This window comes from Xiphophorus hellerii, chromosome 16, assembly GCF_003331165.1.
Source record: "Xiphophorus hellerii strain 12219 chromosome 16, Xiphophorus_hellerii-4.1, whole genome shotgun sequence".
NCBI classification, from domain to species: Eukaryota; Metazoa; Chordata; class Actinopteri; order Cyprinodontiformes; family Poeciliidae; genus Xiphophorus; species Xiphophorus hellerii.
This window is the reverse complement of record NC_045687.1, coordinates 11,535,182-11,547,599: the sequence shown is the minus strand read 5'-3', so window position 1 is coordinate 11,547,599 and position 12,418 is coordinate 11,535,182. Positions and strand designations below refer to the sequence as shown.

Below are 12,418 nucleotides of genomic sequence, written 5' to 3'. Positions count from 1 at the left end.
TAAAAAAAATATACTTAATCATGAAATATTAATTTTTGAAATATTAATCTTTAGTGCACAAATGGTAGGTGCATAGTTTAACTTTATAATCTTAAGAAAGTTGAAAAAGGAAAACAAGGCATTTTGGTTTAATGACGTCAAAAAGCATTAGTAAGAGAAACAAAATCCTATACTGTCTTAGACAAACATTAAATACTCTATCAGTAAGAGGCGCTGTTTCTTCTTTTCAATTCAAAAGTGTTCTGTGTATTTTTCACCACAAAAAATACCAGAAACAAGAATATATCATAAACACATGTCAAAAACTTTGAAGAGTTTAGATGAGAACATTGATGTATTTGTTTGTTTTATTTTATTATTTTTAGGGTATTTGAGCATGCACTCAAAAACTCTCAACCGCACCTTATATGGGCAGTGATGTCACGACGGATGACGCATTAGTGCCGGTTGAGGTTTGGAGGATGTCAGAATAAGAGAATTCTGGTTAGGTTGCTGGATACTTTTTAAATTTTAAATATGAAGGGAATCTTAATCTAAGTTTCTGCTCATCCAGCTTTGACCAAAAAACAGAAAAAAAAACTGTTTGTATTTCAATTTAATGTTTTGTAGTTTGGAGTAATCAGTTTCTGATAAAAATAATAATAATTAAAAAAAAATCCAACAAATCTAAATGATTCAAGAACATTTAGGATAAACACAAAATTCAATGAGACTTATCAGCGGCTATCCACTTTAATGGTTGGACTTTCACTGCATATGAGCATGATGTCAAAATCACCTTATCAAAATATGAGCATGATGTCAAAACCACCTTATCGACATATGGGCACTAATATCACATTATCAAAGAACAAACTTTACTAGAACAGGTTAAGGGTGTCAGACTTTTAGAAATCATATCTACTTTTTTTTTTTGCTGATGAGTTTGTTTAAATTTCTTTATCTTTTCTGTAGAAAACAAATACCAGAGCACATTTACAACAATTTTGCTCCGCTGCTCTTAACATGACAGAAATCTTCCTTACTGGTTGCTGACTACTAAAACTTGAGATGTCGGTCTTAAAAATATATATATTTTCACGAGTATGAGTGGACAAGAAAATGTTTCTAAAAAAACGTGTGAGCCTTACGCTAAAAACGCTCGCCCTTTAAATGGGCAGTGACGTCAGCAAACATTTACTTTGCTAGATCAAGTTCAGGTGTGAAGGGAACCTAGAATTTCACAAAAGGGATCAAATTTTTGGTTCTGTTTCCCGGTGATTTCATGTGAAAACGTGAAAAGAAATTCAAGCCAATTTAAAATGTCTAATCAATCGTTACAACCCTAAACATAATAGCTTGTAGTCATTATATTTGTGTTTCAAAAAGAAAGACAACTTATGTTTTCCACCTCAGGTGTATAACCAAAAATATATGCGCAAAGCGTGCACACTCCAGAAAGATTATCCTTATTAACATTCTTTTTCTTTTCTTTTTTCTTTTTTTTTTTTTTACAGAAGCATGGAGACCAAACCAGGCAGTCAACTACTGGACACAGGTTAAGTTTAGTTCAAGAAGTCATAGATTTAAGAAATACAGTTTTTTCTGTCTGTATGTAAAAAAGGAGAAGGTCAGACGTTGGAGTGTGACTTAATTACACTTAATTGCACAAAATCCGGCCTCTTCGTGTAACTGACGTACGTCAGATCGGAGCTGACGGAGTTCTCCCTCACATGTGAAAAACTGGGAGGCCCTGACCTCTCAGCTCGCCGCCCTGAAGAAGAGGCGGAGCCTGATGCCTGCAAATAAAACTCGCCTTTCTTCTTGTGGAAAACAGACAGGGATCAAGTGTGATCGGCTTTGCAACCGGAAAGACCCTCTGCTCGCCCCCACTGGCCGCCTCATACTTTTGACAGTCAGTTCTACAGCAGGGGATCATTTCACGTCTTTGTTAGGCTTTAGCCTTCACAGGGTACTCTCCACTGCGCAACCGCCTTCTTCTAAACCCTCTTTGTAAGTTGAAAGTTTTTAAAGATGAGCTGCACAATGAACAGCTGTTTGGTCGCTCTGGCGATCCTGTTTCTGTGGCGCGTTGAAGAAATGGCAGAAGCCTGCAGCTGCTCCCCTGCGCATCCTCAACAGGCATTCTGCAACTCAGACGTCGGTGAGTTGACTTTACGGCTAATATTTAATACAGCTGTTAAGCAAAAGATGCATCTGTTTATGTTGCACATAAGTCGTCCACTGTCTCTCGAAAGAATGTTTACTTTCTATTTACGGTAAAAATGTAGGAGGATTAAGTTTTCTTTCCATGTCCCTCCCCTTTTACCCAGCTAATCATCTGTTGATATTCCTGAATCTTGCATTTGCGTTTTCTGCACTCTCTCATACATATATATATATATATATATATATATATATATATATATATTCAAACCACATGCTATAAGGTGACATTTAAAGAAATCTCCTGAAAAGTTTTTGCTACATTTCTTTTCTCTGTCTTAATTGTGTTTATATAGCGCACACACATCATCTCTGAAGTCTGAAAACGTTGACGTATTGTAATATTTCCCTTTGATATTCTGTGCAAACATAGAGATTTGGCAACATATGAAAGATTCCTTATTGGCTATTTTTTTTTTCTTTCATTTTCCGAAGGTGAAGTAAACATTTTGCCTTTTACAAAACACTGCTCGTTTCTTCCTTTTAAGAAATACCTTGAGCTAACAGGGACCAGCTTGTGCTGTTATTTGAATTAGGGTTTCTGAGACACCCCCGCACCCCACACACACACCCACACACACGCCCTCTCTCCTTACTCCCTAGCAGCCTGAATGTGTGGCATTTATACACAAGAGAACTCATTTAGTGATTTTTCCTTAGCTGTGGGATTCCTCTGCTATGGAGATTAAAGAAACTTTTTTTTTTTTTTTTTTTCCTGAAGAATTTACTGCCAACGAAAGGCTGGTTTTGCTTCTTTCTTTTTGTCGTTTAGATAGAGCAGTTTGATAGCTGGGGAACAGGGCACGAATGTTTCAGACTATAGAGCCCAGTTTTTGCTACATCAAAAAGGCGAATATTTCAAATGATGTTGCATGAAGACGATTTTACTTCTTTACATGGTTGCATCATTCCGTGAGTGTTCCAGTGTGTGAAATGGTTGTTTTGCCATTGCTGGATAAGGTTTACAGTGGGAAAAACCCAACACCTCTAATTACAGGTATCCACCTAGCTACCTGTTGACTTTAAGTGAGCCTTCGCCCCCTCTCTCTTCCTGAAATGAGTTAGTCATGTTTAATCGTTGTGAGTAAATAGAAGAAATGCATTTTTACTCTTTAACTCACTTTGCAGCCACAGGCTTTAATATGTTTTAATAGGCTTTTATGTGGCAGAGCTACACAAAGTAGCACATCATGGTGAAATGGAATGTAAATGATTGCATGTTTGTAAAAAAGTATACAAGTACCAATAAAAATCTTACACTTGTACCCCTAAATGAAGCCAGTGATGTGGCCGGGAAGCTAATGGTAACTCCTGCGTAAGTGCCTGTGAACCGGTCAACTCTAACCCTTGCACTCCACAAATCGGACCCTTGGAAAAGTCGTGAGAAGAGAGACATTTTTGAAAGAAAGCTTCCCGTTTGCAGTTTCTTTAGGCCGTGTAGGAATCTGGTGTGCTGGAACAGAAAAACCTCAAAAACATGCAGGACAGCAGATGCCGAGGACCAGATTAAAAACCACTGCATTAAAAGTATAAACTGTTTGTTCTGTGGTAAGACTTACAAAGGCTACTGTCGGAACATGCTGGCCTTTGAATGACAAAGGTTACTTTGGTCAGATGAGAGTGATGAGACATTTTGGTCTCATCACTACAAAAGGCTGTGTAGTGAAACACCAACACTGGACATCACATTGAAGACACTACTGTCACACAAGGTGATGGCAGCATTATTCTGTTTGCATGTTTTTCTTCAGTAATTGGCTGAAATTACTAAATCCTCTAAACGTAGAGGATTTATGAAAGAAAACATTTAAATTTGGGGATGAGGTTAACCTTCTGTCAGAACAACAATCCTACTCATAAAGCCACCGCTACAGGAAGTGGTTTACTTAATAGCATTTTCATGTCTCTTATGATGCATCTGCCTAACTACAGATATAAATTCAATTATTAATCTGTAGTAAAACCTGACAAATGATGTTCACGGTCTGTCCGTATTCAATATGATTGAGTCTGAGCAGTTTTCCAAAGAGGAATTGTCAAAAACTTTGAAAACCATGTATCATTTTCCCTTCATTTCACTGTTGCACATGATTTTGTGTTGGTCTCATAAAATCCATTGACACTTGTGGCTGTAAACCAACAAAATTGTCTCTGTAAGGCACTATATGTATATTTTTTTTAAACCCAGACAGTATGGAGCTCTGACTAAGCCAGGATGCTGATAGTCACCTGAACTTCCTGACTGATTCATTGAATCAGAGTCTTTGAGGTCAGGTCCTGACACGACACTAACGCTGACACCTCCGCTGCAGCTTCAGCACCATGGATAGACCCTTAAAAAAAAAAAAAATCTAAACTTAAAAAGTCTGGGAGGTCGAACTCACTAAACAGAAGGGTTATGAATTTTTTTTAGTGCTTTGATTTAACTCATGGTCCACTTTGTGAGCTGTAGAACATTTATGTGAAGATGAAGCGTTGAGAGTAATGCATCTGTATAAAACTAGCTTGGTATGCAGATTTGCTAAATCTCAAATTTCTTAATTTGCCAAGATATAGGGAAGGTCAGAATGCCAGCAGTGCAGAACATTCTCCAACACCAGTTGCTCAACCTCCTGCGTAGAGGATCCTAAAAAATGTAGAAATGGAAACATTTCATCACAATTTCACTGTAAGATGAACTACTGCAGTGAAGTGACAGTAATGAGAGTCACAATCCACTGATACAGTCCTTGTTAGAAGCTTTGTTACCATTTTCTTATTGGAGTGTGTCATTCTTACACTATTATAGCAAACTAAATGCTTAGTTAGAAGCCCTCGTGTCTGTTTATCCTATCATATGGGAGGATGTATCAAAACAGTACAGATTAATAAAACTCCATCTCCTGGCTTTTTGCCTGAGGCAGAAGAATGTTCAGGAGCCAGATGGTGTCTTCATTATGCACTTCTGCACTTCTTTATTTCATAAAAAAAAGATAATCTCCCTTTTGTACAAGGAGGGTGAATCATTTGAGACCATGAAAGTAGAACTGAGCCTAAACTTTGCTTCCCAGATAAACACACAGCTCTTCAAGCTGTGCAAACAGTGCTGACACTGAAACCAGGAATCTTTACTTCCTTTCTTCCTTTCTCTCTCACTAAAGCTGCCCGAATCCAACGTGTCCTGCAAGCAATAAGGCACTGGATTTATTCAGGAAACTTGTTGAGAGACTTGCCTTCAAAAACAACATATGCAACCACTTGGTAACATCTGCAAAGGGCAGTTCAGGGTTAGTTTATTTTTATGCTTTATTCTTTTTACTTTGATGGTAATTGTAAATTACCAGAACGTTTGCCCAACTTGACTCATGCAGTCAAGTTGGGCAACCCTGCATTTCCTACGAAAAGCAAGTCTTGAAAAGGCTTTTCAGTTTCCACTCTTCCAGCTCTAAATGACTTTACTATGATGTATGGAAAATGTTTCTTTGCTGGACCCATGAAGCTAGGGAGACGCTGCATGATTTATTTATTTATTTTACTCAATTTTAACTAGTTAAAAATTTGCATCAGTCTGCAGATTAGGGTCAGTTGCCACTGTGCGCTGGCATGGAAAACTGTTAGTGTGAGGTTTGAAGTCTTTCAAATCTCACTGCTGTCATTTTCTGAAGAGCAGAAGAGAAACAGTCTGTCCAAATTCTGAGAACATTTTCTTCTACCTCCACTTACTGATGTGTTTGTTTATCTCTCTTGGACGTTTGACGCATTCAATGAGCTTTTGTTAGCCTGATAAAATTACATTTTAGCTTGATGTTGATTAAAAGAAATATATACATTAAAAAACCCTCAATAACTTACTTTGCAGAGGGATTTTTGTGGCATAAAAACAAACAAAAAAAGTTGTATTTTTTATGCTCACACAGAACTGAAAGAGTTGTGAGTCTCTTTCATATTTCTTTCGTTCAGCCTTTGTGACTTTTCAGAGGAAAACAGGTGCAATTACATGACATGCATGTTTCTTTTTCGCCTCTTTGTTTTTGTTTTAATCCACTCCCATAACCACGATGCCATTTTGCAAAAAGTTATGTTTATTGTTTGAGTAACTGGAAAATTCAATGCTTCCTTCAGTTCCCAGTTTTGTAAACCTCACAGCCTTCCAAGGGGCTTTGTCAGCCTCTTTCAGTAATTATCATATCCGAGGAGAGATGTATATAAATTGTGTGCCAGTAAAGGACATCAAATCAATTGCAGCAAAAGGGGTGGAGGAGAAAAAACAATGTGGTATGGGAGTGATGAAATGAACACTTTTATAGTTTTTGGTGATTATTGTGGGCAACATGGTGGTGTGATGGTTTGCATTGTCACTCCAGAACAAACGCGGACATTGTATGCATGCAGGTTCTTCCCGTTCCTGTGTGGGTTTCCTCCCACATTCTCCCTACCCAACCTTTGGGTACAAAAAACAAACCGGGATAGGAAAATGAATGATGATGATATTGGCTAAATTCATGTTATTTTGAAATGGTTGATAGGAAAGTATGCATTTGAAGTTGGGTTTTTTTTTTCTCGGTATATTTCTGTTTCTAGTGGCTACACATTTAATTATTTCCCTCAAGGCTTTCAAAACGCTTTTGCCAAGACGTTAACGCATGTCAATTGAAACTCTTATTCCTCAAAAAAATCCCCAAATCTTCAAGATGTAGGTATTTTAAGAACTTGCAATGCTGATATAATCAAAAGCTTTGTGTTTGTATGTTTGTCCATAAATTTGAAATGCACCTACCTATCAATTTTCGAAAGTTCCTGAATCTGAATGATCTTATTCAAATGGAAAAGCATTGCGGCAATCCATAATTAATTCATGATTAGACTCGACTTTAAAAAATACAAAAACGCCTGATCATCTAGCTGGATTTTGGTTACATTTTTGGTTTATTTTTTCCTTAACTCATCAATGTTCAACTTGAGTAAAACAAGTAAACCACTAGTTCCGTATAGCAGGACAACGTCTTTGTTGGAAAACAGCTGTGTGCTGAAAATCTAAGAGCATCTAATAGAATCTAGTCAGCACAATCTTCCTTGGCTAAGAAGTTGACCTGCCTAAGTGTTTTGGAAACTTGGAATTGTTTTTGTTTTTTACCTTTTCTACCCCAATTTTTAACCTCAAAATAATACAAAGTCAGTTCTAAAAAATTGAAAATCCTTCTTTTCACTACAGAAAGGAATCAAATTTCTGATTAAACCCTAAGTCTTAAAATATCTCTAATATTTTTTGAAAAATCATTTGTTGGCCATGGAAATTTTGCTTTAATTAGTGTATATTGATTAAACTCTAAGGAAGCAAGATGCAGTGTGACTTAAGAAAAAAAAAAGCCACTTGTAATCTATTTTGTGGTAAACTAATTGGTTTGTTTTGATCTATGTATAAAATCTCTTTTAAGTATGATAAATCCTTGAGCTGCAAAATATACTTCAGATTACTTTTAAAATAGAGATGAGGTGCGAGGACAGGGGTATATGCTTAACCTTGATGGAATAATATAGCTCAATCTAATTTGCAATCCACTACAACAGAATTAAATAAAAAGTTGCAGCCCACACATATTTACAACTTCATGTTTTTATTCCCTTTAGTCTTGTGCTCCAGTTTCTTTTTCTATTATGGTTTTCCTATGTGTTTTGCGTCCGTCCTACTTTGCTTTACCAGCAGTGATCTGAATAATTCTGCACATTTGAGCAAAAGAGGATTATCAATAATCCTCTGCTTGGGCAGAAAACTTCCAAGTGTTTTTCAGCACCTCAGCATGGGTTCCAGAGCGAACAGCTGGGGAGGAAATCTTCAAACAATAGTTTTTTCCTCATGATGAAAAATCTAAACATTGTTGTCAACTAGAATCTTACAGAGTAATAAATTCTATTCTGTACTTACAAGGAAGTTATTGCTGTAAGGATGACGGTTGAGTGATGTACTCCCATATGTTTTTTAATTGTTGAGCAGCAGCAAAGTTTTCTACAACTTTCAGGAGATTAGTGATCTAAGCCCTGGTTAGTGGGTTTAAAATACACTAAATTTTGTTTTGTTTTAAAAATGTATGGATAACTATTTTGTCTCTAAAAGAACTGATCTGCTTTTTGAATTCAAAGGAAAGATCCAAAACTATAATAAAACATTGACTGTGTGAAGTGAAAGGATCACAAAGCCTGTGAAGAAAGTCCAAACGTACAATAACTTCTGTCTTGGTAACTTTGAGATGCAGGGAATTTAAAGTCGTCCACGCCTTCGTACGACTGATGATCAAGTGAAGGCTTCAAGAAGTTATTTTATTAATAAGGAAAAAAAGATTTGGATATCACTCTCAAAATGATGAAAACAAGAGTGGGCTGAGAATAGAACTTTGAACTCCTTGAGTAAAAATTGTTGCTGTTGAAGGGAAAGTATGGATTGAGAAGCTCCAGTTGTATAAATAAGACCTGGCCAACCAAAGATCACTCCTCTTAATACCAAGCCCCTTAATGCTCCTGCCCTTACGCCTTCATACTACTCTCTACAGTGGCAAGAGCAGAACCAGAGTCTAAAAGCACCAAGACAGCTGACATCTCAGAGCAAACATAAAATAAGGTCATTAAACATTCTTAAGAGCTGTTTTGGTACAAAGAAAAGTTTAATGATTGCCGTTTGGCTCGAGTCTGCAACAGACTTTAAAAAGAAAATTAAAAGTTTTCTAAAAACTTGGAATAAAGAAACTTGGCTCACTTATGAGAGACGGCGTAATTTAAATAGTTGTTCTTATTTGGTAAAGCAGTAGGTAAGTGTTGATCCACGGAAATCTGCAGCTGCCACCTTGAGAAAGCATAGACCAAACTGGAATTTGAGAAAGAACATCTGGTTAGCATTAACTCTGTCGCTGGTTTCCCCCTCTTAAAAATGTAAACTGTAAGCCCTTTCCTTTTGCGGTGGTGTTAGGAATTTACAGTAATACTTTATGCATTATGCAGGTAATCCAGAGGTATTTGGTTCCAGTTGGTGCCATATTTTGCGCTGAGAATATGAGCTGCTGTTTTTTTCTTTTTTTTCTCTGAGCTCACGAGGGAGGAGCTGAGGCAACATGCATTAAAAAAATAAAGGAAGTGCTTGATTTGCACGTCAGCACCTCTATCCAGATGGCAAAGCCGGCTGATAGAAAGAGGCCTGCAGGCAGGCAAAAGGGAAGATATTTTGTTCAGCTTTTCAAAGACTGCTGACTGGCTTCCTCCTAACTAGGCCTGAGAACCTCCAAGCAGGCAGCACACATTCCTCTCTTTGACTGCAGCTGATGAAACACTCATGCGCTTCTGTCTTCTCAGCAGTTGGCACATGTGAGCCCTCAGATTTACAGTGCCTTGCAAACGTGTTTATGCCCCTTGAATGTTTATATTACTTAAAACTCTACAAACAAACTTTGATGCTTTTTAAATATTTTTATAAGTATCCAGAACTTTTCTGTGAATTGATCTCATCCTATGTTCATTATTTATAAAAATGAGCTTTCAAGTCCAATTACTTGTACAACTTTTTGGGGCTATTTCTCTACCATCTATGCATATATAGACTGAATATATTTTTTGGTCTGTTTTTCTTTGCAACTCCAACTCAGTCAGATTAGATGAGTAGCATCTGTGGAGATCAGATTTCAAGTCACTTTAATACATCTTTGATCTGAACCGACTTTGTCTTCCCTTGCCAAATGAAATGGTGGCGATGATGTCTTCAGATATGTTGTTGAAAAGGGACGAAAAATACTGTTCACATTTAGCCAAGCATTGTCAGTTTTTGTCCGTTGAAATAAAATCTGCTCATCTGGGTTGCTGTGTGTCTGTTTAGTTATTAGGGCAAAGGTTGTTGGAATGCAAGAAGTTGAGAGCGGCAACGACGTCTATGGGAATCCCATCAAACGTATCCGGTTTGATGTCAAACAGATCAAGGTATGAGGGCAAACTATTTTGATTCTCTTTATGACTACAAATAATCATTATAGTAAATCTGCTTTTTACTCTTTGAATCATCAGATGTTCAAGGGTCCCACTCAGGATATCGATGCCATCTACACTGCACCAACTTCAGCAGTGTGTGGAGTGACCCTGGACACTAACGGAAAGAAGGAGTACCTCATTACTGGTATTATGTTTGCCTCATCTCCACATATGTGTTTTAACATTTGCAACGTTTCTCAAAATGGATCTGTATGTCCCCTTTTGACGTTTAGAATTTCTTCTTCTACATTATTTCCCTAAATGTAGGTAAACTGGAGACAGATGGGACGATGCACATCACCTTGTGTGACTTCATTGAGCAGTGGGAGGCCCTGAGCGCCATGCAGAAGAAGAGCCTGACTCAACGCTATGAGACCGGCTGTGACTGCAGGGTACAAACCTTTCCCCTTATTCTGATGAACTTAAACTACATCTAAAAGTAGCTTTTCCTCACTTCAATCTCCTTTGAAACCCTCAGATCATCCGTTGCACCTCCATCCCCTGCATGATCAACAGCCCGACGGAGTGCCTTTGGACAGACTGGGTGATTGAGAAGACGGTGAACGGGGAGCAAGCCAAGCACTTCGCTTGCATCAAAAGGAGCGATGATTCGTGCGCCTGGTACAGAGGCAGCGTGCCACCCAGAAAGGATTTCCTGGACATTGAAGATCCATAACTCTTCTTTTATGGAACAATCTGAAGATGGTTGCAGTTTAAATGTTCCAACACACATTCACATACACCCCTACACACACACACACACACAAATAAAAAAAAAATCTTTGTAGACTTTTTTTATTATTAATTGTTGTGTGGGAGCTCTGGAAAGAGGAAAGCTATTAATTACTTCAGGTTGCATGTTATGAAAAACTCTGCACCTTTCCCCACTTCAACCTTTTTTTGAAGCACTTCCTCATCAACCACTTATTCTCCAGCTGAAATAACCTGTTTAGTTTACCGTTTTATAGTATTTATCCTCATGTGCTTCTCATCTGTAATGAATTAATTTTGCTTTATTTAAAGTGGGATGGAAATGTTTAATGCAGCATTCAGAAACTTGAAATTTTCTCACAGCATTCCAAGTTTATAGTGCCTCTCAACCCCCTGTCCACCTGTTAGAACAGAGAAAAAATGCACTTTGAGAACCATTTTGTTTTTACAAACACTTTCAATGGGCAAGTGACACATTTATTCAAACTTTCTAGAAAAAGAAGCGCACATTCTGATCATTCTTTTGGCAAGTAATGCCACTGATAAAAATATGGAAAAACAAATGTATTAGTTTAATATACAGATTTTGTATTAAAAAAGACAAATGAGATCAGTGTTAAATGTCTGACTAAACCTTTAGGGTTGTTACATATTGAGGTTTTGTAACCAATCATTTTTCTTGCATACATGCTGAAAATAGTTGTCACTTGACTTTAATATAAAATTGTATAATTTTTTTTCTGTGTTTTGCAATGTGATATCTTGTGCTGGTTTCACATGGGATTTTGGAGGCAAAAGAATTTTGCATGCATGTCCAGCTCAGATTGTTTTTGTACATTTGGCTATTAAAATGTAAATGCTGTGTTAATGTGCTGGATATTGATTATTTCAGTGTTGATGCATGAATTAAGCATTTGTTTGAAAGATTAAATTCTTTCATTTCAGGTAAAAGCAGAAATTAAGCATGACCTTGTGATAACTAGTTGCTCAGGAAAGCAGTTTGACTCATAATAGAACAATGGACCTCGTAGTAGCAAAATGCTGCCCCCTAGTGACAAAAACACAGAAAATCAAGCCTCACGAGGCAAATCATGTGTCCAGAAGAGCAGTTTGAGATTTTTTTTTTTTTTTTTAACTATTCATCATTTTTACTCATTTTAGTACACTAGTGCGTTAAAACTATTGGGTTTACCCATCATGTTATAAATAAACATACAGTTAACTTACAATAAACTGTAATGAACATTTAATATGTTTATAGCTATCCAACTACAAAGTCCACGGAGAACAGGAAATTGCACAGGGAATCGGAGATATTGAAGTGGTAATGAACCAGTAATGGTTGCTACTTTTCTCAGCACAATGATGCAAAGTTTATGGCAGGTCAGTGTAGAATATAATCACACCAGATTTCTGTCGAGAATTTTTCCGAATGACATTTGTATGTGTCAGAATTAAATTGGATGTATATGTAAATCAAGACTCCCAGTTGTGCAAATAGTAATTTAATGTTTCCAAA

The 12,418-nt window shown here is 37.1% G+C and overlaps 1 protein-coding gene across 1 annotated transcript; it reads left to right on the top strand.

Moving 5' to 3' along the window:
• The first annotated feature begins 1,800 nt into the window (after positions 1–1,800).
• On the top strand, positions 1,801–11,767 carry LOC116735338 (metalloproteinase inhibitor 2-like). Its single transcript, XM_032587151.1, has 5 exons — positions 1,801–2,143; positions 10,040–10,140; positions 10,225–10,333; positions 10,456–10,580; positions 10,667–11,767. The coding sequence occupies exons 1-5, from the start codon at positions 2,014–2,016 to the stop codon at positions 10,862–10,864; spliced, it is 663 nt and encodes a 220-aa protein (XP_032443042.1). The 5' UTR covers positions 1,801–2,013; the 3' UTR covers positions 10,865–11,767.
• The last annotated feature ends 651 nt before the right edge of the window (positions 11,768–12,418 follow it).

Excerpts from the sequence above, each read along its gene's own strand:
- LOC116735338 (XM_032587151.1), top strand. The coding sequence starts at position 2,014 with ATGAGCTGCACAATGAACAGCTGTTTGGTCGCTCTGGCGATCCTGTTT. Across the intron at positions 10,334-10,455 it reads GAAGGAGTACCTCATTACTG|GTAAACTGGAGACAGATGGG; the intron begins GTATTATGTTTG and ends CCCTAAATGTAG. Across the intron at positions 10,581-10,666 it reads AGACCGGCTGTGACTGCAGG|ATCATCCGTTGCACCTCCAT; the intron begins GTACAAACCTTT and ends TGAAACCCTCAG.